The 27293-nt window shown below is 44.8% G+C and overlaps 1 protein-coding gene across 2 annotated transcripts in view; it reads left to right on the top strand.

Moving 5' to 3' along the window:
* Window positions 1-203: 203 nt before the first annotated feature.
* The window catches only part of smad6b (SMAD family member 6b), a 42801-nt gene continuing 15711 nt past the window's right edge, over window positions 204-27293 (top strand). The window contains exons 1-3 of one of the 2 annotated variants that reach the window (XM_080737482.1): window positions 204-1738; window positions 7516-7572; window positions 10245-10322. In XM_080737482.1, coding sequence (XP_080593608.1) covers window positions 910-1738; window positions 7516-7572; window positions 10245-10322 — 964 coding nt within the window. In that variant the 5' untranslated portion in view covers window positions 204-909. The remainder of the gene's footprint in view (window positions 1739-7515; window positions 7573-10244; window positions 10323-27293) is intronic. The other variant, XM_080737483.1, reaches the window with a different exon arrangement.

Raw genomic sequence — 27293 nt, 5'->3', positions numbered from 1 at the left:
GTGTGTGTGCGTGTGCGTGTGCGTGTGCGTGTGTGTGTGTGTGTGTGTGTAGGCGCGCGCCTGTGTGTGTGCGTGTGTGTGTGTGTGTGTGTGTGTGTGTGTGTGTGAGAGAGAGAGAGAGAGCGAAAGAAAAAAAGAAAAAGACAGAGAAACGGAGAAAGAAAGAGATCTGGGCTGCAGTTTGCTGGATCTGAGTGGGGAAGCAGGAGCGCTGTGTTTCAGACACTCGGGATTGATTCTTTTCTTGTTTTCAGCTCACATGGATATTTTTGGATTGTAAAAGAAACGCGCAGCTCGAGGTCTTTAGGAGACGACAAGGATTCCGGGCTCTAGAGCATTTCTTTTTTTTACTGGGATTAAAAATCGCTTCGTACCTCATTCATGCTCGCGATCGTGCCGGGGGTTTAGAGAAGTAGATTTTGAGGCTGTTTAAAGTCCATAATAAACTAACTATATTAGACAACGAGTCTGTGTTGCGCGCTGTTGTTTAATTGAAGGGCTACTGTTGTGTGGATTTTATGGCTTATAGTTTATTATGTTATGTTATCATGTACGCTGCGTTTGTTATCCGTTCGTAGAAAACATATAAACAGTTCATTCCGCAGCGATCCCGGGTAGCAAGTATTAGCTTTGCGCTCTCGTGTTTCTCTGATACATTAGGCTAAATGAATGCAATCTGACTATCATGCAGCGCTGCATTTATTGTGGGGGTTTGTTGTTGTAAATGCAACAATATAGCGTTGACTCTGATGTTGCGGGTTTGTTGCCAATGCTCATCAGTCGGCTGTGCATGCACTGCACGGCGCTCAACAGACATTAATGTTGCACGACGACCATAGAAGTATCTTCAATAGGTACTCGGATCTCTGAACAAGAACAAAACCCCCATATAGATTTTCAAATTGTCGTATGTTCAGGACGAAACGCTCAGGTCTTGTGCGGCGACTCTGGAGAAGTCGTTTGATCCCAGATAAAGAGGGGGGAGATGGCAATGGCAAGACCAGCAGCGAAGGGTGCAGGGACGATCTGTTCGGCGGCAACAACCCAGAGAAAATTCCCAAAACGGAGCTCCGACCGATGACCCCTAGCGGGTCGCCTGTAGGGGACATAGGGGGTGTGTGCACCCGGAGTCCCGCGGAGAGCGGCGGCGTGGTGGTGGGGGTCACCTCGGGCTCGGACCAAGATGGGGGCGCGGTGTGCGTCCAGGACCAGGGGAGCCCCCGCTCCATCCACGACAGCGAATGCAGGACCGTGACTTGCTGTCTGTTTAAAGACCGGGACCACTCGGAGACCCGGGGTCCGTCGGAAACGGCTCAGGGCAGGGGGGAACCGGGGACGTGTCATTTCGTGCTGAGGAACCTTGGAGGAGGACCCGCACGGGATAGCGGTTCTCCCGAGGCGCAGGAGGCTATGCCGCGCACGGTATTAGAGCAAGAACTCAAGTCGGCCACCTATGCGCTTTTGAAACGGCTAAAGGAGAAAACGCTGGATACCTTACTGGAGGCGGTGGAGTCCAGAGGAGGGATGCCCAGCGACTGTGTAATGGTGTCCCGGACAGAGCTGAGGTTGGGCGGCCATTTGGCATCCCCACAGCTGCTTGTCTGTAAACTGTACAGGTGGTCCGACCTTCAGCACTCGGCCCAGCTCAAACCGCTCTGTGAGTGCATGAGCTTTGGGTCCCCGGACAGTCCGACAGTATGCTGCAACCCCTATCACTACAGCCGACTCTGTGGCCCAGGTAAGGGCATCATTCTGCCTGTGTGCATGTGTGGACCAGTGGTTCTCAAACTTTTTCATGTCAGGGACCCCCAAATTGACACTTATTAGCGCGCGGACCCCCATTTTAAAAGATATTGCCAGGGACCCCCACATAAAAGATTTGTACGGCTCTTGCAGTGATTCTCAACCATTTTCATTTCAAGGACCCCCAGTTTGACATGCATTTTAGGCTACGAACCCCCATTTAATAGGCCTATTTCTATCTCTGGGATCCCAATTTATATTTTAAAATCAATGTTAATTCAACCCAGAGAGTTACAGACCCATAAGGGTCCATTTGGTTCCTAGCTATCATTTAGCTGGGGACCCCCTGGAACTCCCTTAAGCCAGACCCCTGGGGGTCCCCGGGCCCAACTTTGAGAACCAATGGTGTGGACAACTACTTCCATTCTGAATGTCTGGCACACAGCAGACTAGCCTTATAGTCATCCTATTAAACATGTAATCTGTGTTGCTTAGAAAATGGTCACAAAATAGTTCTACTGTGTGGCACAAAAGGCATAAAACCATGTCTTCTATTTCTTCAGGTCTGTCTCTTAACAGTGTGTATCTTACAGTTCTATTCTCATTATCCCTGTAGTGCGATTTCTCTTTTTGGGTCATTCTTGGGCTAAAATGTAAGCCAATTTTCTTTTTCAAATGCATCCATGGCCATGGTGAGGAACTGGAAATCCTTTTTTTAATTGAATCCAATCTGTATGGTAGAGTATGTTATTACAATGTAACTTATACAATTGAAGCGGTTGTATTTTGTCTCCCTGTTCTTCCATTGAGACATTTAGATCGTGTCAAAGCCTCAAAGGTCATGTCTCACCTAGACACAAGATCTGACAAAGTTTGACCAAAGTTTGGTCAAGATTCAATTCATCCCCTTGGCAGGCAGGCAGGCAGGCTGGAGCTGGAGCTCTATGGTAAAAGATGTCAGCACTTGCGCAGGAAACCGGGTTCAAATCCGGAGGAAAGATACATAGTGCAGCTTTAAAGTATGGTAAACCTTGTAAGGTGTACCTGCAGAGATGTGACTGGAGACTGGACTCTGGCTTAAGCATAGACATAATAAATTGACCAGAAAACTACAAGTTAAAATACCTAATTTGCTCAATGGCTGTCTGCTGGGGTATAGCTCTGAGACAGCATGGATGTGTAGGGATGCTAGTAGTAAGCAGGTTGGACTCTTTATCTTCCTGGAAGAGTTTTCGACGGGATACTAATATTATACGATTACCTCTGGAGGTAATGTTGACAAAAATACACACATATCACCAGTAAGACTCCCTAATCGGGAGATAAGCGACCATCAGGTCGCAGCGTGATTGTAGGCCAAAATGTGTAGGAGCAGTGTCCAAAAATGTCTTAGAAAAAATCGGCCTGATGGTGGCGCTATATGGGACAGATCCATGTTCATGAGATAAGTGTAGACATACTGTGTACCGATTTGCGTGATTTTAGGGGCGAAATCTGTAGGAGCAGTGTTTGAAAAAAATCGGCCTGATGGTGGCGCTATATGGGACAGATCCATGTTGATGACATGAGTGTAGAGCAAGTGTGTACCGATTTGCGTGATGATACTATATTATACGATTACCTCTGTCTGGAGGTAATGTTGACAAAAATACACACACATCATCATGGATATTTCAGTCTTGTAAGATAACAGTCTGTCACACCGGCCTTTGCGTTCTAGGCCTGTTTAGTGGAAGTGTTTGAGCTCGACAAGACAGCAGTAGTTTACCTTGGCCATTCTACGTTGCCCACTGCTAGTTGTCCATAATAACATCCAAAATATGTCTAATGTAAATGAATATGCCAGTGATGGTAACCGACAGATACCATTACACTGCACAGTTTTACTAACTGTGCAGTGTAATGGTATCTGGGGGGGGGGGCAGGGTTGGAGGCTTGCCTGTGTTTTTTGGGGGGTCAGTGCCAGGTAGACTGTGCCAAGTTGAAAAAAAAAAACCACGAGATATAACATGACTATAACTTCACATGAAAGATGGCAGTCAAGAGGTCCGAGATAAACAGTAATTACAGCCGTTGGTGGAGGCTTTGAACTGTATTTCCACAAGAAAACCTACAGCAGGGGTCTTCAACAGGGGGTCCTCAGAGTTACTACAGGGGGTCCTCCAAATCTTTGAGTGACTTTTTTATATTAACCACTTGAACCCTAGTGTTCATATTCTGAGAACTTTAGCCAAAAATAGCAGATCTACAAGCTCACAATGCCTCGCGCTGCGAGGCGTTGTGAGCTTGTAGATCAGCTATTTTCGGCAAAGAGCTTTGGTGTAGAGGGGAAAAAGAGCAGACTAAGTACAGAGTGAAAGGTCAAGTTTATTAAGTATTGACCGTTCAGGTGGTTAAATATCTGAAAACACAAATTGACATGAATCCAAAATACACTTGACGATTGTGCTGTCAAACGATGAAACTATGGAATCTATGATAAGGTTGTGGGGGTCCCTGCTTCATCTCTCTCTCAACCAAAGGGTCCTTGGCCTGAAAACGTTGAAGGGACCTGACCTACAGTATCTATGACACAACCTCTCTGACCTGTATTAAGACTACAGTTTGGCAGGAGGAGGCCTGTGATTTGGCAAACCCAGAACGTTGGGCCACTCAACCCCTCTGACCCGAGGATAACGTGTGGTATCGTGTGTAAAGATGCAAGCCTCAGTATTTCTGTCTCCTCACTGGCACAAGAGATGGATTTTCCATAACATCCACATTTACTAGAGCCAGCTGGCTGTGACAGGCACTTCAAAGTCATAAGTCTAACAATGTCAGAATTGATAGCGCCCACATGTGGGAAATTGATGTGGCTTGGACCCTCTTGTTTCACTTGTGAGATCCTACCAGAACTGAACTGGTCATAAAGCCTACTGTAGCTGCCATAGGTTGTACTGTAGCCGTAGTTATAGATAGATGTATATACTTTTCTTAATCCTGCTGGAGATGTTTTGCATTCAAATGCTCCAGTTGCCATACATTCATCTGGAGCAGTTGAATGCAAAAACCTCCTTTGAGATTAATAAATGAAAGTATACATATCTATCTAACTACGTCTACAAATTATGGCAGCTACGCTTTATGATCGGTCCAGTTCTGGTAGCATCTCACAGTGAAACAAAAGGGCCCAAGCCACATCAATTTCCCACATGTGGGCGCTATCAATTCTGAGTTATGCCCCATCCGCAAAGGTGCTCTTCTCAGTGCTGCGTAAAGTAGAAATACTCCTTCCCTACACAAGGATTGTGACCATACAGTAGAGGTTCAGACCCCTTTCAGGTTGTCACATATATAAAGTTTTCCAGAGCAACTACAGAACACACCGGACCAAACTCTGTGTATAGCCTCCAGGGCAGGCGTCATCATCATGATTGTTCATCCCTATTAACTAGTCACTATTGATTGTCAAAGTTTAGTTTTGGAAGTTTGAATAGACTCTGTTATAAGGAGGAGTGACACAACATACATTTCCATGGCTGAAGTGTTGTTGAAAGTTGTTTCACCTAAACCTAAGCCAGAGGCACATGAATTGTAAGAGCGGGGGAGAGGGGCGCATACCCCTTATTGGGACTTGGGCTCGTAGTAGACATAGCTCACATGCGCTCATGCGTGTCCCAATAGAACTGGTATTTCTTTCATGCTATTCAAGAAAGGGGCCTTCAAATCAGAACCATAGTCACTGGTTTTGACATTGTTAGTAAGTGGGGAAGTAAGAAATTACTAATTGTTCCATTTGGAAAAACATGCTCCACTGGGTCTTCATCTTCGGAGAACATACAATCCAAACGATGCATCGTCTGGATTGAAGAAAGGTTAAATTGCACAATATTATGCAATTGAATCTTTCTTTCGATTTAAATATACGGCTACAAATGATCAACTTTTGATCTATGTCTATTATTTTTCAAAAGTTGCTAAAGCATACCAAAGTTTATAATGTTGGGCAAAAGAACTTGGATGTAAACAGACCAAAACCTTTTCCTTTTATTTGGTCAGGCATTATGCTTTTCAAATGAGATCAGTTTCAAGTTGCGCTTTAAAAGCCCTTTTGTCCTAAGGAGGTCCCCTCATGCTATTTAAGGGCTTGATATACTTTGTTGCGCACGGTGCCGCGCACCGAAAATAGCGGCTCTACAAGCTCACAAAGCGTCATGCTGCAACGAGTTGTGAGCTTCTAGATCAGCTATTTTTGGTGCGCAACACCAGCACCCAACTAAGTATAAATCCGGCTTTAGGTGAAGGAGTGGTGATAATATACAGTTTGCATACTACTGGCGCCAGACTGACTAGCTGTGTATCTGAGTGACTGAGTTCAGATCCTGGCAATTACTGCCGCCACTCTTAAAGGACCCGCTGCTATTATGCTTTTCTCCTTCCCCTCTCCCCTGTAGGCGAGGTCACAGTGTGTTCACAAAGTTTTTCCTTTCCCTTTTTGTGCATTTGGCTTTTGGCAAGTTTTTTCTTCTCTTAAATTCCCTCCTCTTCTGAAATAAACTGAGATTTCTAAAAAATAAACACAAATAAAGTAGGGAATTATCATGTTTTACTGAACTTTGGCCAAAGGTGTTTGTTGTGCTTTGGTAGTTTCTCCTACCTACATTTAATCATTTAGCCTAACAAAAATAATAACATTTTGTGGTCAAATAATGAAGACAGCATTCAAATGCTTTGTGTTGCTTATTCTAAACGTAATAGATAGATGTCTGTACTTGTCTGACTGAGCCCATTAGTGAAACGTGATATGGCTCTCTCACCTTGTCAAAACGTTAAACTATTAACTGTTTGACTGTTAAACTATAATGTTACTAGTCATTATCCAACATAACCAATGAATGTTTGATTCATTTAGTATTATAATCATGTACTAGAAGTGTGGTATTTAGTTGTGGGATATTTAAAAACACAATTAAAATGTCTTAATAGCTCTGCTTTATCAGCAACCGAACATTAAAGCCTTTGTTTGAGGAGAGTATCAACAGGCCTTGATGTTTCCATTTAATTACAGTTCCTATCTGTGTCCTTATTTAACTCTAAAACATCAAAGCATTGCTTCATTAATTGTGTGATTGAAAAAATAAAAACCCTTGATAAAAAAAAGCTTGAATGAGGTAAATGCTATGTCATGAGGAATTTAGCTTTCTTCATTGGGTATATATATATTTCTCCCCTTTTTAACACATGGGAAGCCAAGGTTTCTAACATTTCTAGCTGTTGCTGCTGCCGTCGTTTACTTACGCTTTAATTTTGAAGAGCCTCGTAAGCTTCGTGCGTGTGCACGTGAGTGTCCACTGACGATTGAGGAGGATAGTCCATTTGTTTACAAACGCTCGCGAAACTAAAATCCAAACCGGGGCCGACCATCGCGGTAAAGTGTCGCCGTGAAAACAGGCAGATCTCTGCTTCCCTGGCGTTCTTTGCACCTTATTCATAGATAAAGCCCTTTTTATGTTTCAGCATAGAATAGAAATCAATGCAGCCTAGACGCGCCATTTTGTCTCTCTGCGAGCCACGTTATGACGTATGGACCAGGGTCTTTCACAGACAACACAACATGCGCGCAGCAGCACGCTGCACACTTAACCCTTTGTCTCATTCCTGAACGAGACAACTCCTTTTGGCACAGCGACCTCCAGTGGCCTTATCTCGTTACTGAACGAGTTTGGCCCCTTGGGTGTTAAGAGAGAATTATATTCCTTACCAATTTATTGAAACGACTGTTCTGTGTTTCAGAGTCGCCTCCACCCCCTTATTCAAGGCTCTCCCCTAACGAAGAACACAAGCCACTGGGTGAGTAATAAACAAAAGCTGGAACTAGATCACAACACACCCCATAATGCACAGTTTTAGTATATTCTTTTTTTTTTACCCATTTAGGCCTAGAATTATTGAATGCTTTAACCAGTGAAAAATAGCAGATATACAAGCTCACAGCACGGCACCGAGTGCCGCGCTGCGAGCTTGTAGATCTGCTCTTTTTGAAAAAGTCAAATCTTTGAATATATGTATTTTCAAAGCGAACGTTTGTAACTAAAATTTTGCTTCTGGGTGGTCCCTGGAACTAAATATGTAGAATGGGGGTCCGTGGCCAAATAAATATCATTTTGGGGGTCCTTCACATGAAAAGGTTTGAGAACCACTGACATAGTAGTCTCTCAAGAACAGACTAACTGAGCTCCAGACTCAGTTAAGTGAAAAGGACCTTTTCTTTGATGATGGCTGGCCAGATTGCTGACATAGAAACATAGGTTTTTCAAAAAACCTTAGAAGGATTCAAAAGACACTTATAGAATCGGGTCAAAATTCTAATTTTCACGATTTTTCAATAGTTAAAGCATTCAATAATTCTAGGCCTATTAAAGGATGGGAGTATTTTGATGAATGCTAAGGAATAACCTTATTACAGCGGGGTGATTAATCGTCGTTCATTAATTATTCACAACGACAGCTATTTTGAACTCAAGTTGTACAATAAACCACACTGAATAGTTGAGTCCTTCAGCATAGAGAGGGAGTGTGAGGGGTGGGGGGGGGGGGGGGAAGAGGCAGGAATAAAACAACGTGAAGAATTTTAATGGCTGTAATTAGGCACAGTGACTGGGAATTTGCGCAGTAGCTTTGAGCTGAGACTTAGGGCCAAGCTAGTATGTGGCATAATGTCAGCAAGCATGCCAGTCGGAGCCAGTGTGGGACGTCTGCGGTGTGAGGCTATTGGGGCTCTCTGGTGCCTGGCTGCTAAGCTAGGGGGCCACAAGCCCGAGTCTAGCTGCGGTTTCCGGGAGGTGATGAGGGGGGCTTCGCCAGGTGTAATGCTGCTGCAAGTCGAGAGCTGTTAGCATTATCTGCTATTGCTAGGACAGTGTCTTCAACGTTTTCAGGGCCAAGGACCTAGGGCTGTCACGATATGACATTTTACATGACGATTAATTGTCACTCAAATAATTGGCGATGAACGATTTAATTGTGTTTTTGTCATTGACAATTACATTTCCGTTTGACTTTTAGGCTTTGAAGTTGCACATGGCAGATATGACACAAAACCTAAATACATGAAGAAATTACTGACATATTTGACAACTTACTACTTAAAAAATAACATTGATAGTGGAAATAGCCGATCTACAAGCTCACAACGCGTCGCGATGCGACGCGTTGTGAGCTTGTAGATCTGCTATTTCCACTATTTCTGAAATTTTTCAACATTCACGATTATGACGATTATGACAAAATAATTGCGATAATGTCAAATAATCACGATTAGACAATTATGTTAATAATTGTGACAGCCCTACAAGGACCCCTTAGTTGAGAGAGAGAGAGAGATGAAGCAGGGACCACCACAACCTTTTCATAGATTCCATATAGGCCTAGTTTAATTGTTTGACAGCACAATCATCAGTGTATTTTGGATTCATGTAAATTTATGTTTTCAGATATTTAACCACTTGAACCATCAAAAGTTAACTTGACCTTTCACTCTGTACTTAGTCTGCTCTTTTTCCCCTCTACGCCAAAGCTCTTTGCCGAAAATAGCTCTGCTATTTTTTCGAAAGTTCTCAGAATACGGACGCTATAGGGTTCAAGTTGTTAATATAAAAAGGATTGGAAGATTTGGAGGACCCCCTAGGGGTCCTGGACCCCTTGTTGAAGACCCATGTATTAGAGGGAGAAGAAGGTGCTCATAGCAAGTAAAGTAGAATTCACAAAAGGAAGCATACATATTTATTGCGACCGTCAGGGAGCAGTTTACTATGAAAACCTCCACCGGCCGTCCGTCCGTCGGTCGGTCACACGTCACACGTCACACCTTTGCCCTGCTCATATCTCCGCATCAGTATATAGGGCTTGTTTGTTTATTGTATGACATCACGCCACATCATCAGCTGTGGACTCTGTGATGTCATCGTATCGCATCAGTATATAGGGCTTGTTTGTTTATTGTATGACATCACGCCACATCATCAGCTGTGGACTCTGTGATGTCATCGTATCTCCATATATGGCCATCTCCGTATATGGAGATATAAGTCGTCCATGCCCAAGTATGGGCTGGTGAGGTCAGACTTTGTGTGATGCGTAGGTTATCTCCATATATGGAGATTCAACATTCCAGGTGTAACTATGGCTACCCGTATGACGTGAGAGGTGGAGGTTGTGATATTTGTGGAGATAAGCGACCAACGGTCGCTTATCTCCCGATTAGGGAGTCTTACTGGTTTATTTGATCCCTTAAATAAAATTGTTCAAAATAAATATAAGATTTATTTTTAGGGGGGGTGGTTGAAATATTTAGTTCTCTCTGAATGATATATATATATATTTTTTTTTTTAAGTTTGTGAGTTCCTACCATTAACTGATTAGTGAGGCCAAACGGAAAAAGTATTATGTAAAAGCAAAATGTCCGTAGTGTGAATATGGTCTATAATGGATAGGAATCTGAATTCTCTGTTGTTCTCTGCAGATCTGTCAGACTCCACATTGTCTTACACTGAAATGGAGGCGGCAAGCTCACCAAACATAACGCCGGGGGAATTCTCAGGTAAGCGTAGTGCCTCTCTGCCTGTTCTCAACCTTCAGTTACTGTACTCATCAGCATTGATGTTTTTTCTTATGAAGGGCCATGTGATTTGTTTCTCATTGAAAATTGATTGAGTGAATACTTTATTAATCAGAAATGTAAACGGCAACGTGGTAAAGTAAGACATCAAGGCTAAAAGGATTCTAGCCTGGAAACCAGACGAATCTGCCATTGCAAAGAATAATTTGCCCTCAGCAGATTTGGTCTGGCACCGATCAGTTGTGATTGGATTTCACTCCCTCTAAAGTAGTGAGGAACCAATCAGGGCCCAGTAGATAAATGTGGGGCGGGTTTATCGCCAGAGGCATTTTTTTTTTAATTTGGACCTTGTGAAATGCAGGTTCCCACAGAGATCTACGCAGTGATATTTGTCTGACCCTGCCAGGCTAACTTGTTTCCATTGTGGTCCTATAGAGCAGTGGTTCTCAACCTGTGGGTCGGGACCCCCAGGGGGGTCACCAAATTATTTTGGGGGGTCCCCAGATTATTAATTTAATGTGCAACATTGTTTTCTCACTCAAAAGTAAACAAACCAACATAAGGTTTAAGTGTATAGAGGGTATTATGCACGTTTCTAAAGTGACAATTTAAGGACTTTTTAACCCATCTGCCGCCGTTGACGGTGAGGATTGTCATTGAAAGGGTTAATACCATGGCGCCGTTGACGGTGAGGACTGTGAATCTTACTGTATATACAGTAAAGATATTATTACTTACTTAATGTCGCTCCGGTCCCGCTCGCATCGGTAATGTCGGCGATTTGTTTACAACGCACGTTGGGCGTGCACGCGAAGTGAAGCTCCTCAATGTTAAGTCAATGGCGAGGCCCATAAAGAAACTTCATTTAAACAAAATAGCCATTTTGAGACATTTTGCAGCAGATCTAAATGTAAACAAGGCAAAAGGCAGGGCGCAGCCATCTTCATCTTCTTGTCGCACACTGTCATGTGACTAGATGACGTAATCGTTGCCGTCAAGTGATAATCCAAAAAAACAAAAACAACCCCCTTCCGGCCCTTCAAAATAATAGCGGCGGCCGACGGAGGAAACGACGTGGCGCCGAGGCACCAAGCAACCTTCAGATTAAGAGGCAGTAGATGTGTTAATACCTCTAAAATGACAAATTAAACATTGTCCAAATTGTCAAATATTAGAGGCAGACATTGTGAAAATAGCTACATGCTCACAACGCCTCGCAACGCGAGGCGTTGTGAGCATGTAGATCTGCTATTTTCACAATAGAACCGTGTTATACAAAATGTAATTCCTCAACTCTTCGTGCTCGTCAGAGTGGGGGTCCCCAGTTAAAATATGAGTATTTTGGGGGTTACGGCCTGAAAAGGTTGAGAGCCACTGCTATAGAGCAAACCTCGTCGTTTGTTTCCCGACTTTGCTCGTGGTAGGACACAGCTGTTTGAGAGACAAAAGAGTGGTAGCTGCCTGGTAGGGCAGTACCTCCACTAGCTCGAGGCCATGTTCAAACCATGAATTATCTACGGTAGCACCATAATCTGGAGGATGGGTGCAACTCATGCTCAGAGATACAAAAAAAGTATATATATTTTTTCCTTAATGAACATAACCACTTTCGACCTATTTTGAGCATGTCATTATAGGTGAAAAACATCGAAACATTTCAAAAAGGTTCAGAAATGTTCAGAAACGATTCAATAACAGCGAAAATGGCAGATCTACAAGCTCACGCCGCGTCACCACGGTACGCGTTGTATTCGTCGTACAACGAAGTACATAGGGCTCAAGTGGTTAAATCGCAACCTTAAACTTAACCCATTTAACCGTATAATGAAAAAATATTTGGTACTTGAATCAAGGCGTTTGCCTCCGAGGGTTTGAGTCATGAACAACATCCTCTGCTTTACCCAGGACTGCTTTGTGTTAGAGATAATGACTTTAGACAGAATGTGTTCCCTGCTCAAACAAAATATGCTTTTGGTGTGTTTTTTTGTCTGGATGTGGGTTTACGCGCGCGTGTGTGTGCGCGCAAGCGTGCGTGTGTGTGTGTGTCTGCATACACGTGCGTGTGTGCCCGTGTGTTTGCTTGACTTGGTATGTGTGCCTGCATTTGTGTGCGTACAGCCTTAAGCCTGAATAATGGCTTCTATGAATCATATTCTTATCAGAGTTCTCCTTTGGCTCACCCAGTCGGCACATATCACACATATTTAGATTTAGCGGGTAATAAATTAACTGAGCGTTTTTGACGGTTGCATCACCCCGCTTGGCTTTGAAATGGTTAAACCGGGTCTGGGGGAGGGAAGGGAAGAAAGCACAACTTGTTCTTAAAGTTGTGCCTTTTTCTCAAAGCATTTTCTGTAGTTCTCTTACTGTTTGTGTGTGTGTGTGTGTGTGTGTGTGTGTGTGTGTGTGTGTGTGTGTGTGTGTGTGTGTGTGTGTGTGTGTGTGTGTGTGTGTGTGTGTGTGTGTGTGTGTGTGTGTGTGTGTGTGTGTGTGTGTGTGTGTGTGTGTGTGTGTGTGTGTGTGTGTGTGTGTGTGTGTGTGTGTGTGTGTGTGTGTGTGTGTGTGTGTGTGGAGCTGTTGAGTGTTGGTGGGGATGAATGCGCAAACTTAGCAAGGTAATTTCATTTTAATGTTGTGCTTTATTCCTGCTCATTAAAGGCCATTAGGAGCAGTGCAGAGCTCGCCGAGATAAAGGTTTCATTGTGAGCAGTGCAGAGGTTCAACGGGGCGTGTGCACCGGCCACAGAGCCGGCCTCCCCTCCTCTGTTTTTCTTTCAGAAATATTTGAGTGGGATCAAACTGTAATAAGATCCAAGCTCACTCAAAAACACACACACAGACGCGCGCGCACACACACACACACACACACGTTGGCGTGCGTGCGGCGCGCGCACAAACACACAGCTCTATCTAGCTTGGCTGTAAGTGGGCTGCAGGGAGGGGGTGGGCTCTGGGAAGTAAAGTTGCTCCTGTGAATGGGGCCACACCAAAGGAAGCCAGCAGAAACAGTCCTGTCCTCTGATTTGAAATGAAACACTCCCTTCTCATGGCACAGAGTCAACATAACCCCTACCCACCCCACCCCACCCCCTCGACCCACCCACCCACTCACCCTTTTCAAACTGGGAGCAGAGCACGGTACTGAAACGGTATCGGGTTCATTCGGACCAGGGAATTCGTCGGGATCCAATTTTTTTTGGGGGGAGGGGGATTATTTGACATAATCACAATTATTTTGGGATAATCGTTATAATCGTTTACATGTTGAAAAATGTTTATATATGTTCAAACATTAACAAAATAGTGGAAATAGCAGATCCACAAGCTCACAACGCGTCGCGATGCGACGCGTTGTGAGCTTGTAGATCGGCTATTTCCACTGTCAATGTTCTTTTTAAAGTGTAAAGTTGTCAAACATGTCCTTATTTTCTTTGTATATTTGGGTTATGTGTCATATCTGCCATTTGCAACTTCCAAAGCCTACAAGCCAAACAGAAATGTAATTGTCAACAACAAAAACACAATTAAATTGCGATTCGCAATTATTTGAGTGACAATTAATCATCATGTAAAATGACATGATCTTGACAGCCCTTGGGGCGCGTGAATCAAAACAGCATCCCGGTTTCGACAATGGAACAAGGGGGGATCGCTTGTTTTCGGTGGAGATGACGGGAGGCTCGCCGGCGTTATATTATAAACACAATCTGATCTAGCAATCATGACATAGGCTATTTATTATAATCACTAATTCACTATGAAGTGTCTTTAATTATAATTAAAGTAAAAATAGTCAAATGACAAACAAGGACAAATTGTTCTGCCCACAACCTTATCAAACCAAAATGCCTAAACTACTGTAAATGTAAGCCTATTATAACTATGATAATGGTTCTTAATTAGTCACAATTATTAAGTATAATACTTGACCTTATAAATATAGAATGTTTATGATTATATATGTTATGAAACATCGCATAGTCGAGCGTTGCGACGGTCGCATGAGCCGACTCAGCACCGTTACCGACTTATGTGCCGTTATAGACAGAATAGTAAACCTTCAGCCCCCCCGAATTTCGTCACCTCCGTGCGGTCCAGGGGAACACAACGGAGCGCTCCCTACCTCCGGTTCAGCCAATCACAAGCTTCCACTGCCGATACCGGGATGCTGTTTTGATACACGCCCTTGGGGCAGTGCGTTGGACAGAAACTGCATTTCCCGTGCCGTGGTGTCTGCCGTGGCTCAGCGGCGACCCGGGCACTGAGCAGGTTGACATGGCTACCTGCTGGCAGTTGCGTATTTGGTCTGCCCTGCTGCCATCCTTCTCACTAACCCTCCCCCATCCCTCCCCTCCCCCTCCCCTCCCCTGTACACATGCTGTCACCACCTCAGCATGGACCGGCGACACTCCCTGAGTCAACAAATGAGGGGCTTGTCGGAGCGCGCACCACAATTCCTCAGGGACTGTGGTGAGCAGGGAAGATCTAGACATGCATAGGCTTTGGTTTCTTCCAACTGTGCTGCCGTCCGTCCGTCCGTCCATGCGGGGGCCAGGTCGGCTTGCACTCTTGGTGCGGACGCTGACCCCGGTGTGCGCTAAAGGACTAGGGCTGTCACGATTATGACTTTTTACACGAAGATTGACTGTCACTCAAATAATTGCGATTAACGATTTTAATTGTGTTTTTGTCGTTGACAATTACATTTCTGTTTGGCTTATAGGCTTTGAAGTTGCACATGGCAGATATGACACATAACCTCTTATACAAAGAAACGACTGACATATTTGACAACTTAATATTTGAAAAAAGAACCTTGATAGTGGGAATAGCCGATCTACAAGCTCACAACGCATCGCATCGCGACGGGTTGTGAGCTTGTTGATCTGCTATTTCCACTATTTTTGAAAATGTTATATGGACAATGGACATTTTTCAACATGTAAATGATTATGACAAAACAATAATAATAATTGTGTTTAGACGATTATGTAATAATTGTGACAGGCCTATTAAGCGCATCGGTTTTACGTGCCACAAGCTAATTCGCTTAGGCCAGTTTGTCCGTCATCATGTCGTTATGTATTTTGACAGTGTGTTAGTGCTTTGGGTATGGGTGTTTCAGATAGCAAAAGACCATACATAATGAATGAAACAAGACAACATGAACTGCTCAATGACATACTGTACGCTCTGTGTGCACGTGAGCACACTGCGCTTTGCTGCTGAGTTTGTAGTGTGCAATCATAGGAACTAGAGCCAGGGGGCCTCCTCCTGATATGGCCTGTTTGTGTTCAGCAGTATATAGGCCTACTGTATAATGCAATTGGACAGATTATCCTATTTGGAAATTATTGCTGACCCAGGGATGACATCGCCTGTGGATCCCCTTTCCCATTTTCGCGTGTTGACTGCACAGATAGAATGTCTGCACAGAGTGTAAAGACGGACACGCAAGGATCCACTACTGATGGTGTCAAATATTTACACTGGGTGCAAAACGGACCTGTAAGGGAATTGTACACAGTCTCAGATTTGAATGAACACTCAGGATTGTACTACGTTGCTGCGGAGCTGTATGCATTGTTGTGTGTGATCTTAATTCCACCTTCATACAGGAGTGTGTGTGTGTGTGTGCGTGTGTGCGTGCGTGCGTGCGTGCGTGCGCGCGCGCATGCGTGTGCAGGCCCGGATTTATAAGACATGAGGCCCCTGGGCAAGGGGAAATAAAGAGGTCCTCGAGCACGCGCAAAAATTCCACCTCCGGTCCACCTGACCACACCGTGACCTCACCTCCGGACCGGCCCGTGCATAATCTGACTGTGTATCTTTATCCTCATTGGCTCATTGGAAGGGTCTAAAGCGGATACAGAAGTGGGGTTTGTGTGCATGTGTGTAGCTTATGTGTGTGGATAGTACCGGATACATAGAGTGGGCGAGCTTTCAGGGCAGCTACATGCAGTGCGGCCAGCAGAGCAGAAGCTCTCAATGCTATTACCATAATAAAATAAAATGTAAACTAAACACAAATATCGCTTTATTTGGATTGCAATATTTTCAAATTTCATCATTAAATTAACTCATTCAGGGTCTTTTCAAATGGCTTCCAAGTTCCACACCGCCTCCCTCTCTGTAGACTTCCATGCAATTCATAGTGCACGGATCATGCACGCCCATGCCTAGATCATGCATCACGTGTGTGCACACTGTTCACAGCTTTCAAACAAAATAATCCGAATGGAAATCCGTTCAGGCATTCATGAGCTAGCAGCCATTATGTTTTCTTGAAATGTAAACAAACATGGGGTTGGTATGGGGGTTAAACATGGAATTTCGCGATCATGCCTACTACATTTTTTGGGGTCCAAATAATTTTTTTGAAAAATGAATTGTTTTTCGGGTCCCCCCTTCCTCCGAGGCCCCTGGGCACGTGCCCACCCTTGCCCAATGGTAAGTCCGGCCCTGTGCGTGTGTGTGTGTACTTGTGTTGTGAGGACCAAAGTTAGGCTTACGTTACGATTAGGAAAAGGTTCAGGTTGGGCAACGTTTAGGGTTAGTCATTCATAGGTTACATCAGGGGTTGAGGTTAGAGTTGTGTCTGAATGATAATTGCATGCCAGTGTTGCTCATCTACAAGCTCACAATCGCCCCACAATGCGTTGTGAGTTGTAGATCGACTATTTTTGGTTTTAGGTTTGGGTTAAAATTGTGAAATTGTAAAATCGCTGTCTTAAAATATTGATGTCCTCACAACTATAGCTGTGTGTGTGTGTGTGTGTGTGTGTGTGTGTGTGTGTGTGTGTGTGTGTGTGTGTGTGTGTGTGTGTGTGTGTGTGTGTGTGTGTGTGTGTGTGTGTGTGTGTGTGTGTGTGTGTGTGTGTGTGTGTGTGTGTGTGTGTGTGTGTGTGTGTGTGTGTGTGTGTGTGTGTGTGTGTGTGTGTGTGTGTGGGGGGGGGATTGCTAGCCAAATACACAACTGCAGTTTGCAGCCCTGGGCTACAGAAATACCCACTCTAAACCTTCTCCTCTGTGGAACAATGGCAGAGAAAATGGATGGGAACTGGTTGGTTTGGTAGATAATCTTGTTCCGGCTCTTATATTCCAACTTTATTTTAGTCTCCTCTCTCAGCATTAGATTATTTGGTGTCATGTTACCACGGAAGATGTTTTAAAATAAGTGCCATGTGTAGTTAAGCTAATGCTGCGCAATTAAGGAATTTTGTATGTATATGTATGTGTAAGTAATTATGTGTATGTATGTATGTATGTGTGTGTGTGTGTATATATATATATATATATATATATATATATATATATATATATATATATATATATATATATACACACACGATGCGCTCTTACTCCACTGGGGTGCCTCACAGATTAGATGTATAGTTCAATAGCACACCTTCCATAATACTTTCATTGTTTTTACGTGAAAAACTGAATGTGCGTGGAACTGCTTTAAATAGTAATCCAACTGTCCTGGTACATTACAATATCCCTCTACTATTGTATACATAAGTTTGTAAGTGTCATGTTATTACCTAAGCCCTGTTGCGGTTGTTCTATTAAAAGCTGTGTGTTGGACCCCTGCCTCTTATGCTATATGGCGGTATGGTATTCTTCAACATGCATATTTAGAATACTCCCGGTGATGTATTTAAGTACGGCAGCATCACAAAAAGAAAGACAGCCCCGGCTTGGCCACTTTGATGTCGGCGTACATCGCGAGCAGGGCCCTCTGGTTTTAGGCTGTGTGTGTGTGTGTGTGTGTGTGTGTGTGTGTGTGTGTGTGTGTGTGTGTGTGTGTGTGTGTGTGTGTGTGTGTGTGTGTGTGTGTGTGTGTGTGTGTGTGTGTGTGTGTGTGTGTGTGTGTGTGTGTGTGTGTGTGTGTGTGTGTGTGTGTGTGTGTGTGTGTGTGTGTGTGTGTGTGTGTGTGTGTGTGTGTGTGAGAGAATGCGCAGTCCTGCTCCTACGCTGAACCTCTGTGTCTGCCTGCACACCTGTTTCCTCAGTGCCTGGGTCTGGTCGTGTGGACATCAGAATAAAAGCCTTTGAAGCAGGTCTCATTGCTTCCTGAATGACTGCACCCCCCCCTGCCCCCCACCACCACCACCACCTCCAGCGCACGTTGACTTTATTATGTCAATCACATTGTCTCCGACTGTAGGGGCTCCTTATGTCTGTCAGTTGTTCATTAACGTAATGCCGCGCGGGCATCGCCGTCGTCCCCCTTCTTAAAGAGGCGTGTCTGTCCAAGGCAGAGCCTTTGAGGCATTTTAATGCCGCCCCCCGATTTCAGACTTCAGTCGGCAACGCCGCGTTTGATGACAGTCATTTTCCGTGGTATTCGTCACAGGGGCAAAGAGACACAGCGCTTTTCAGTGGGAACCATGTTATTCTGCTGAGGAGCAGCCATGCTAACTATGTGTACACTGAGGTCTGGTGCCGGCCTTCCTGTGTGCCCAGTTTAGCCCGGGCTGTCAGATCCTGGCTCCGCTGTGCCCACATTCTTCACTCATCAAGAGGAAGTGCAACCTTAATCAACCCAAAGGAATTTGTCAGCACAACACTGTGTGCACACACTCACTCTGGTGTGAGTTGAGACCATCGGAGTAAGGGGGATGGGGGGGGGGGGGTCCCAACAATTTTGCCTGGAGTTAATTGCAGTTATGTGGAGACGGGGGCAGCTTTGGACTCTGGCTTTTCAGGTTGGTCCGAACAGCCTCGGGGAATAGACCTGGTGACATACAGAGTTGCTGTCCTTGTTTATCCCCGTCTTTCCCTTGCCATCCATGAGAAAGTAGGAAAATTGGATGGGAAGCAGTGGAAAAATTGAAGGTTGCCAGACAAGGAGAACACATAGTGCTGTCGCCCTCGCGGCAGGGGAGGTGGAGGAGGAGGAGGAGGAGGAGGAGGAGAGGGCACCGGCTTGTAGCCGGCGCTCCCAAAGAGTAATGATACCTTGCTTTGTCTGCCTGCCTGCCTGTCTGTTGAAGTAAGGACACCGCAGTCTCTCTGGAGGTCTCGCTGGCAGACAGAGTGTCAGGTCCACTCTGGTATTGACTGGTTCTTCCAGGCAGAATGGGGTAGTTAGCATAGATGGATGGGAAGGGCCTTCTGCGACTTCAGGAACATATCTCACTCAGGGAAATGTTAGTGTACAGCTGCCAGGAGTCTTCAACAGGGGGTCCTCAGAGTTACTATAGGGGGTCCTCCAAATCTTTGTGTGATAGAAACTTTTTTCTTTTCCTTTTTTATATTAACCACTTGAACCCTAGTGTCCATATTCGGAGAACTTTAGCCAAAAATAGCCGATCTACAAGCTCACAACGCCGGAGTTGTGAGCTTGTAGATAGGCTATTTTAGGCAAAGAGCTTTGGTGTAGAGGGGGAAAAAGAGCAGACTAAGAACAGGGTGAAAGGTCAAGTTTATTAAGTATTGACGGTTCAAGTGGTTAAATATCTGAAAACACAAATTGACACAAATCCAAAATACACTGATTGTGCTGTCAAACAATGAAACTATGGAATCTATCAAAAGGTTGTGGGGGTCCCTGCTTCATCTTTCTCTCAACTAAGGGGTCCTTGGCCTGAAAACTTTGAAAACCCCTGGTCTACACAGACCACTTGGTGAAGCTTGTCTTGAAACTATGATGAAGAATAATTATTTTCTTATTGTCTCCCTTACATGTCTGCATGAACAGTGTACTAGTAGTATCTATGCATGCAGATGTGGGAGGCACACAAACAAAGACATACACACATGAAAAACGTTTCAGTTGCATGCAACTAAAACTACGAGAAGCATCCAGGCGACTCTAATCATAGCATGCCTGGCCGTCTACGTCAGGGTGGAGCCTGCACTAGACATCAGCCCATTTCCCTGTATGTGTGTGTGTGTGTGCGTGCATGTGGGTGGGCGTGTGTGTGTGCGCGCGCGTGTGTGTATGTAGGCCTACGTCAGCTGGAGACAGTGAAAATGCATGGAATAATTAGACAGTGTAATCAAGGCATGTGATGTTGCTCTTGATTAGAGCGGATTAGATTGGACCCATAAATGTTGAGCTGGCTTTGAAGGCATGTGATTCCACTGCGGCGAGGAACCAATTAAATAGCATATCTAGACATCTGAAAAGACAACATCTTCTAGATTGCACCTCCAATTTTGCCCTCAGCCCCACTTAATGTGTTTTTCTGTGTTAGATCATCTACCCTAAATTCGGCGCCGTGTTCCTGGATTCTTTATGGACGGTGCCTTGCGGCTGGTTTTATTTTGTCCCTGCTAAGCTAAAGTGGGATGCCGGGGTGACATAATGTAGGTGACATCATTTACAACACGCCCTAATCCACAGCCGACTGATTTTTAATTTATGGTGAGTGCGGTGTACATAGAGCACAGTAAACATCATATGCAATGGAATACACCGACCAGAATCCTGCATCAGTACCGAGTCTGACTCCTCTATCCGCTTTCGGATGACCTGCACTTCACAGTGACGTGTGTGTAATACATACACCTCTTGCCTGTTCTACAGAAACCCATCAATAGACCCATCTTGGTCTATTAATGCAATAGTGCTCTAACTGCATTGCTTAAAACAGTGGTCTTCAACAGAGGGCCCGGGACCCCTAGGAGGTCCTCCGAGTTACTACAGGGGGTCCTCCAAATCTTCCAATCCTTTTTATATTAACAACTTGAACCCTAGTGTCCATATTCTGAGAACTGTAGCCAAAAAATAGCAGATCTACAAGCTCACAACGCCTCGCAGCACGAGGCGTTGTGAGCTTGTAGATCGGCTATTTTCAGCAAAGAGGTTTGGTATAGAGGGGAAAAAGAGCAGACTAAGTACAGAATAAAAGGTCGTGTTTATTAGGTAGCGACGGCTCAAGTGGTTAAATATCTGAAAACACAAATTGACATGAATCCGAATACACTGATACACTGAAGGTTGTGGGGGTCCCTGCGTCATCTCTCTCTCAACTAAGGGGTCCTTGGCCTTGAAAACATTGAAGACCCCTGGCTTAAACAGAGACAGTCGCTCCTGATGGTGCGACTGATGGAACGACCCCCCCCCCCCCCACCAAGCCTGTCAGGGTTGTGTCACCCCCTCCTCCAGGCCAGACCCCAGCACGTCGTCGTGGCCCCTGCAGGTCCGTCTCCCCCCTCGCTGCTTGGCACGCCGCCTCAGGTTTCCACCGCAAGCCCTGAGCCTTGCCCAGCGCCTGGCCGCCCACACTCCCTCAGGAGCCCCAATGCACCAGGATACGGGATGTGGAAATAATGTGACTCGAGTACTTCCACCCTGCCTCCAGAAATCAGGTTTTGCGGATTGTTTATTTGAGGGGAAGGAGGCCTCAGACAAACATCCTGTTTTAAAAAAGCTGCCTGGGTTTTGTAGCAAGCGCGGGGCGGTGAATTGCCCCTTTGACGGTGCCGGGCCGGGGGGGGGGAGGCTGAGGAATGTTGAAGAGAAGGCCAGTGGTCTCTGGGGGGAAGGGTGCTCTCCTAGCACCGTTTGTCATGTCCAGTTTTTGCTGTGTCCAGCTCAGTCGGGCCTTGAGGGGAGCAGGGGGGAGAGCTGTACGTACAGAGCTGTACATCCTGAATGGCCTTGTGCTACGGTCCCTCTGTAGCAGCGTGAGCCAGTACCCAGAGAGCCCTCTCCTCAAGTATCTCTTCCTGTCCTGGGAGGCTGTGCTTCCGTTTCCCCTTACGTAATGCTGCACGCACACACAACGCAGAAAAATGAGAGCGCCATCGATGAAAACGATAAGGGACGTTTTTTTTTTGTTTTCCCCATTCTCAGCATTGTTCGAGTGCGCGATGCGTCACACAAATTCAGTTTTTGTGTCGGGGGGGGGGGGGGGGGTCAGTTACACTAGCAACTGGAAGGAACTTCATTATTGACCTGCGTGATCTGAACTGTGTGTGTGTGTGTGTGTGTGTGTGTGTGTGTGTGTGTGTGTGTGTGTGTGTGTGTGTGTGTGTGTGTGTGTGTGTGTGTGTGTGTGTGTGTGTGTGTGTGTGTGTGTGTGTGTGTGTGTGTGTGTGTGTGTGTGTGTGTGTGTGTGTGTGTGTGTGTGTGTGTGTGTGTGTGTGTGTGTGTGTGCGCGCGCGCTTTCATCCACATGCAAACTGTATTTTTGGAAAAGACATTTATAAACTCAGCCATGTTTGGCTGTCATGTCACAGTGTGTGCCGGAGTTATTTCCTTTGTATAAATACGATGCTGGACGTGCACAAAATAGAGATGGTTCTAACCTTGCTAAAAGGACTTTTGACATGTTTACACATAAATGTACGGTTACTGAACTGAGGTGTCAGACTGTGATATGGAGGTCACTGCTATGTAATCCAACAGTCTGACAACACAGACACTGCTGCCAACGTCGCCTGTTCTGTACTGGTAATAGACAGTAAGAAGGCTATGTAAAAGAGAGAGAGGTCAGATACATCACATTCTAGGCACTGGGAGGCAAACTAGAGCTGCTAGAGTGATGGAATACATTGGAATCAATTGTATGAATAAACACTAACTTTTAATTAACCTTTATCAAATAATTGTTTAATGTAAATAAAAGAAGACCTATCGCCCCTTGTGTTCTGATTTCTTGTTTTTTTTTTTCAGTGTGCAAACTATATCATTTTAACGAGTTTATCTAAAGAGCACAGAGTAAGTTGTTGACTGGGTAGTATGGGCTGTCATTGCGAGACTGTCAGGTGTTGACACAGGCTGTCAATTGTCAGTCTTGCGATGACAGCCGCATTTTTTAGATTTTTTTTATAACAGTGCTTGTGTAGATGGCTGTTTTTGTTTTGTTTTTAACAAAGGGGCACAGAGCCTGTTTAAAAAAAATAGTACCCATGTACGTGTGGACTACAGGCCTTAGTGTGTCCTGCGTGTCTGTGCTTTGTGTCTGTGTGTGCGTGCGTGCACTTGAACGTGCCTGTGATTGTTGCATGTGTACAGTCAGAGTAATGCAGATTGGCTCCTCTGTGGAGTTGCAATGAGCTCTTGTGGCTATTAGATTAGGATCTTTTGTTTTCTCTCCAGCTTGTTTGAGTTTCATAAGGACTTCAAGATGTGCGGCATTTAGAGGAAGGTTTGGTTTGATCATTGTTGTACTATCTCCTTAGTGTGGGCAGGGAGTTTTCCTGCAGTGGAAACACGATCTAGTCCTTAGCATAACCATCGAGCCTTTTCGTCATCTCAGATTTGCGATAAGGACAAGGATGGTTGGTGTCCGCATGTTGTGCTGTTTTCCTCTTTCTATTCGCTGTGCTCTTTGTTCATTTTCAGTCTTGTGTTATTTGATGTGTCTGTCCCGACAACACTAGTGCTTACGACTGGTGAGGTAATGTGACCTCTACCTGCGGAGTGAGAGCCGTGCTAATCTAAAGCAGTCTTTGGGAGAGCACTGAAACCCCTTACATGTCAACAGAAACCAGCCCGCTGTGTTGAGTATTTATCTATCTCCTCTTGGCAACCCGATGTGGTGCCAGTACTGCTGGCTATTTGGCTAACATCTGAAGGGCTCACAGATAAAGATTTATCTACAGCATCGCGCAGGCTGTGAGCCTGTGCTTACAGTACAGCGCCTGAGAAAAATCACTGCACAGTGTACTGAACTCACCCAGGATAAGGTGTGTGGTGTTCTTATTTTAAGACTGGAGTGGAGACACACTTGCTCCTAGAGCTACAAAGTTAGTAGCAATAACAAGAAGTTTGGCTATCATTCTCATCTCATATTTATTATACCTTAGCAAACAAAGTGAGTGAGCTAATCTTGTCATTTGCTCTAGGAGGCAACTCTCTCTCTCTCTCTCTCTCTCTCTCTCTCCTTCTCACCATAGCACAGCAGCACAGGCCCTACACCAATAGCGCCATTCATTCAGCTTGGGGGCACGGGGTTACAGCAACAAATAAAGAGCGCGCAATGCCATTAAAAATGTATGGAATGTCCAACTGTTAGTTTAGTGTTTTAGCGTGCCTACTCTCAAGGCTGCGAGAGGGAACAATACTCCATTTGAGCTGGCCACTGTAAATGTGCTAGGGTTGCATCGCCTGGGGAGGAGGGGCAGGGCAGCGGAAGAGGTGCCAGTTGTGGATGCTGTTTTTATTTTCTGACCGGTTCACCCACAATTATAAATCCAGAGACCGGCCGAGGCCAGCCATGATTTAGGCCTGTGGTCTGATTGCCGGCTAAAATAGATGTAAGAATGTTTTTTCCCTTCCTCCCCAGAGGAGCATTGACAGTTGTGCCTGAACCTATGGCTGTCAGTATTTTTAAAACTCAGAATAGCCAGCGCATTCTTTGAGCCTCTAGAATGCTGTGTGTGGATTAACTGTAGAGGCCCCGTGTCATTCGACATCTCCACACAAGTCCTTTGCAGCCAAAGGCAAGGGACAGGCCCTAATGGTGGATGGATGGAAGCGCCCAGTTGTCTCTTTTTCCCCATCAACAGGGTTACATGCTCACCTTTTATTGCATGCTTTGCTTCACATAGGAACTCGGAAAAGTGTCTAAATTGAAGATTTTTTGAGTGTTTATTTCTAAGTTACCCACGTGATTAGTTTTTAACGGTTTCAGTTTGATATAGAACCTTTTTTGGTAAGAGTGAAGTCTCTATTCTCTATCAAGTTTAACCCAGACAGAGAAACATGATTTCTGATTAATCTTTCACTATCTTGAATTTGATCTACTGGAGATCGCTTCATTCCACTCCCTTGTCCTAACACGGAGCCAAGCATATTAGACATAAGTTGCCGTCTTTGATCTGGTGCCAGGGAGCTGACAGGCCTTTCAGATTTGACCTTAAACCCTTCACCATTATTTTGACTTTTGACAATTAAGAACAATAGTCAGCTTGTCTTGTGTTTTCCCCGAGATGCTTGCTCTGGAGAAATATCCCTGTGTGTCTAATATGCTTGCTTCATGCGTCTTCCTCAATGGTTTTGCTCATGGGTCTTCAACAGGGGGTCTGGGACCCCTAGGGCGTCCTCAGAGTTACTACAGGGCGTCCTCCAAATCTTTGAGTGGTAGAAAGTTTTTTTTTCTCCTTTTTCATATATTCCATATTCTGAGAACCTTAGCCATAAATTGCAGATCTACCAGCTCACAAGCTCACGCCTCGCAGTTGTAGATCGGCTATTCTCGGCAAAGAGCTTTGGTGTAGAGGGGAAACAGAGCAGACTAAGTACAGAGTGAAAGGTCAAGTCAAGTTGACGGTTCAAGTGGTTAAATATCTGAAAACACAAATTGACATGAATCCAAAATCGTGCTGTCAAACAATTAAAGTATACGGAATATATGATAAGGTTGTGGGGGTCCCTGCTTAATCTTTCTCTCAACTAAGGGGTCCTTTGCCTGAAAAAGTTGAAGACCCCCGGTTTAGCTCACTGATTTGCCCAGGTACTGTAGCACACACCAGGCATTTGGTGGCTGGTAAGTGCATGTATCCAAATGGTATGTTCTTTGTGGCCTGCAGAATGTACAAACTCAACTCCGGGAACAAGTAGTTGCGAGTTTGTAAACATAGTCATGCAAAAAATTCTCATTGATTGTGTTCCCCGGGGAGGACGATATTTACTTTTGTCATGATGTGTGTTTTACTTATCTTGCATTTGTGTGCATTTCTAAGGTCTTGGCTGTGCAGCTTGGTACGTGCAGTCAGGCTGTCGCATTTCAGGGTACGGTTTAGATTAGAGGCCTGGCTGCAGCTTCCCCCACTCTTCCCCTCTCAGCGACTGCCAGCACGTAATTTACTTAATGAAATCCTGCCATTCCCTTTAGCTTCAAGATCCTTTGCAGATGTTGACAGGGAAGGACTCTATGAATTATTGGAAATGTTCACTCCTGCATTTTTAATGAACGTCTTGCTTGTTGTGAACGGGGCCAACTTGTCAGAGCTTAGGGGGGTTGGAAGGAGGTGGAATGGGATGTGGGGGGCGGGGGTGGATGGTTGTCTTTGTTTGGGGCGCTGGTGTCTGGGTGCCCGTGGCGGAGCAGTGTGGGTTACAGCCCGGCAAGTGTTGTGATTGAAACAGAAACTCTGGTGCCACATTATCCTGACAGAACACATTCTGCTCACAGACTCTGATCCACTGGGCCGATCAATAGGAAGCCATTGTTTGAACGGCGACCGTGTCCATCATTGCTGCTCCACCTCCCGGCCTGGTGGTAACCAAATACCCGCCTTTCGCCTTAAATTAGTCCGACTAATATAACTCGTAATAATAGAGTTCCTTGTTATTGTTCATTTGAAACCCCAGCCCCTCGTCGACGTAGCCCTAGTACGTACGGACGCCAGCCAGAAGTTTGCTTCTTCCCCTCTCAGTGTAAAGAGAGAAATGTGCCCGTACTGCCCCCGCGGACATTGGTGGAAAAAGTGTGAATCAAACAACGGAATACCTGTTGATATATAGTTTTAACCCATTTAGGCCTAGAATTATTGAATGCTTTAACCAGTGAAAAATAGCAGATGTACAAGCTCATTGCGCGGCGAGCTTGTAGATCTGCTATTTTTGAAAAAGTCGTGAAAATGTGTGCAAATCTTTGAATATATATGTATTTTCAAAGCAAACGTTTGTAACTCAAATTTTGCTTATGGGTGGTCCCTGGAACAAAATATTTTGGGATGGCCAAATAAATATCATTTTGGGGGTCCTTCACATGAAAAGGTTTGAGCACCACTGACATAGTAGTCTCTCAAGAACGGACTAACTGAGCTCCATTTAAGTGAAAAGGACCTTTTCTTTGACGATGGCCGGCCAGATAGCTGACATAGAAACATAGGTTTTTCAAAAAATCTTAGAAGGATTCAAAAGACACTTATAGAATCGGGTCAAAATTCTAATTTTCACGATTTTTCAAAAATAGCAGATCTACAAGCTCGCAGCAATAGTTAAAGCATAAAATAATGATACACAATACTGTGTATAATGAC

This window comes from Nannobrachium achirus, assembly GCF_963921795.1.
Source record: "Nannobrachium achirus genome assembly, chromosome: 11".
NCBI classification, from domain to species: Eukaryota; Metazoa; Chordata; class Actinopteri; order Myctophiformes; family Myctophidae; genus Nannobrachium; species Nannobrachium achirus.
Note: the sequence above shows the minus strand (reverse complement) of the source record. Positions and strands in the feature narration are given on the sequence as shown.